The following is a 1,716-nucleotide window of genomic DNA, read 5'->3' on the forward strand; positions in this document are numbered from 1 at the left end:
GGGACATGCAGTAATAGTGAAAGTGGAAAAAACTATCTTTCTCTTTGCTGTACATGACTTTAAGAAGAAATTAAAATTCATGTCTATGCATTTCCTATAATAACAGAAGTACTTACATGATCAGCCTTTGCTGTTTCCAGAGCTTTGACTTGGCCGTCTTGAGTTGCCAGTTTCTGGAAAAGCTTCATCACACTCATGGTGCCTCTGTCTGGTGCCTCTCCTGGCCAGTGGCGTGTCCAGACTGTTTTTAGCAGGGTGGCACAAGTGGGGCACAGACTTAGGAAGGGGTGGCCACGGAAGAAAATTTGACGTTTTTTGGACTTTTAGCCAAAAAAACACACGCACTCGCTCGCACTGTGCACACACATGGCACACGTCAGAATAGCGTTAATATACCATGTTCGTCCCAACTAGACTACATACAGTATATCTACTTTAATTAGTAACATTACAGTGTCTTACGTTCCTGTGTTTAAAGCATAATTTAAGAGAAATAGACCCATCAATCACACAGAGTAGCACCATACAAATGTAATATAAAGCTTCCCAGTTCTACACACATAATTGAAAAAGTTTCAACTTTAGTTGCAATGTCTGGCAATTAACCACAATTCAATTGACATCAAGGCAATATCAAGATAACTGTTTAGGTTACTAAAGATAAATCTGGAACTATTAGGATTTTACAGTATATACATATAGTCTAGGGAATCTGTGAGAAAAAATGACCCAACCTTAAACAAATTGCAACAGAAATTATTTGTGTTGTATTCAGCTCTTGAAAGCTTCCAATTTAACATACTGAAAATCCCAGAAAATCCCAGTAGTGGAACATTCTCAAAATTGGCATTGTCTCCACAAAGGATGTGATGTTTTCGGTGCCGTTTGTCTGACCGTTTGTCTGTTAGCAGGAGGATTACGGCAAAACTACTGGGCCGATTTTCATGAAACTTGGTAGAAGGGTGTAGCGTGGGCCAAGGAAGAACCCATTACATTTTGGAGTGGATCTGATCCGGGTCGGCTCAATGGAGGGGGCGGGGCTAGGGAAAAGAGTCCGTTGCTAGGGATAGGAAGGTCGTAGAGAGTCTGGATTCGAGAGGTGGGTGGGGGCATGGACAGGTGTATCGGGGGGGAGTGTATGTGGGAGGTGGGAGGGGCTGTGGTCAGGAAAGGGGTGGGGCTAGGGAAAAGCTCTACCAAACATACTGTAACATAACAAAACAAAACAAAACATAAAAAATGTAAGTGTGGCTAATATGTTCTAATAGTTAGTGGAAAAGGGTGAGTTTTCATGCACATCTTGTTCCCTCAGACAGCCATCGCAAACCATAACTTCATAGTCATGTCATTCACGAGTCTCGCATTGGAGGCAATTTGATTTCGGCAAGGCACAGCGCAAGTTGTAGCTCAAACATGCAGACGAGTGGACAGGTAGGCTAAGTCTCCATATCCGAAGGTTATGGATAAGTTGACCGCCATTTATTGTCTGTTACCAATGACAGTCATTGTCTGTTACCATTCAAAGTAGGCTAGCTTAATAAGCACTTACTAGTTAGCTATAATAGGTATAGCTTAATAATAGCTTATTAAGATACTTGTACTATCTGTTATTCATTTTCTTTGTGCAAATAAACAATAAACAAACATAAATAAACAATAAACACTTACTCTGGAGATGATGTAGCCTACCACTTGTGCTCTTCTCCCTACTTATAC

At 41.0% G+C, this 1,716-nt stretch overlaps 1 protein-coding gene across 1 annotated transcript in view; it reads right to left on the reverse strand.

Annotated features, from left to right (window-relative positions):
- LOC310789155 (tryptophan--tRNA ligase, cytoplasmic-like) overlaps positions 1 to 197 on the reverse strand; it is a gene marked incomplete at both ends in the record, with an annotated part of 10,721 nt that extends 10,524 nt beyond the window's left edge. Inside the window, one exon of the mRNA XM_083650744.1 lies at positions 117 to 197. Coding sequence (XP_083506870.1) covers positions 117 to 197 — 81 coding nt within the window. The remainder of the gene's footprint in view (positions 1 to 116) is intronic.
- Between the last annotated feature and the right edge of the window lie 1,519 nt (positions 198 to 1,716).

This window comes from Poromitra crassiceps (assembly GCF_964638095.1).
Source record: "Poromitra crassiceps genome assembly, chromosome: 14".
In the NCBI taxonomy this organism is placed as follows: Eukaryota; Metazoa; Chordata; class Actinopteri; order Beryciformes; family Melamphaidae; genus Poromitra; species Poromitra crassiceps.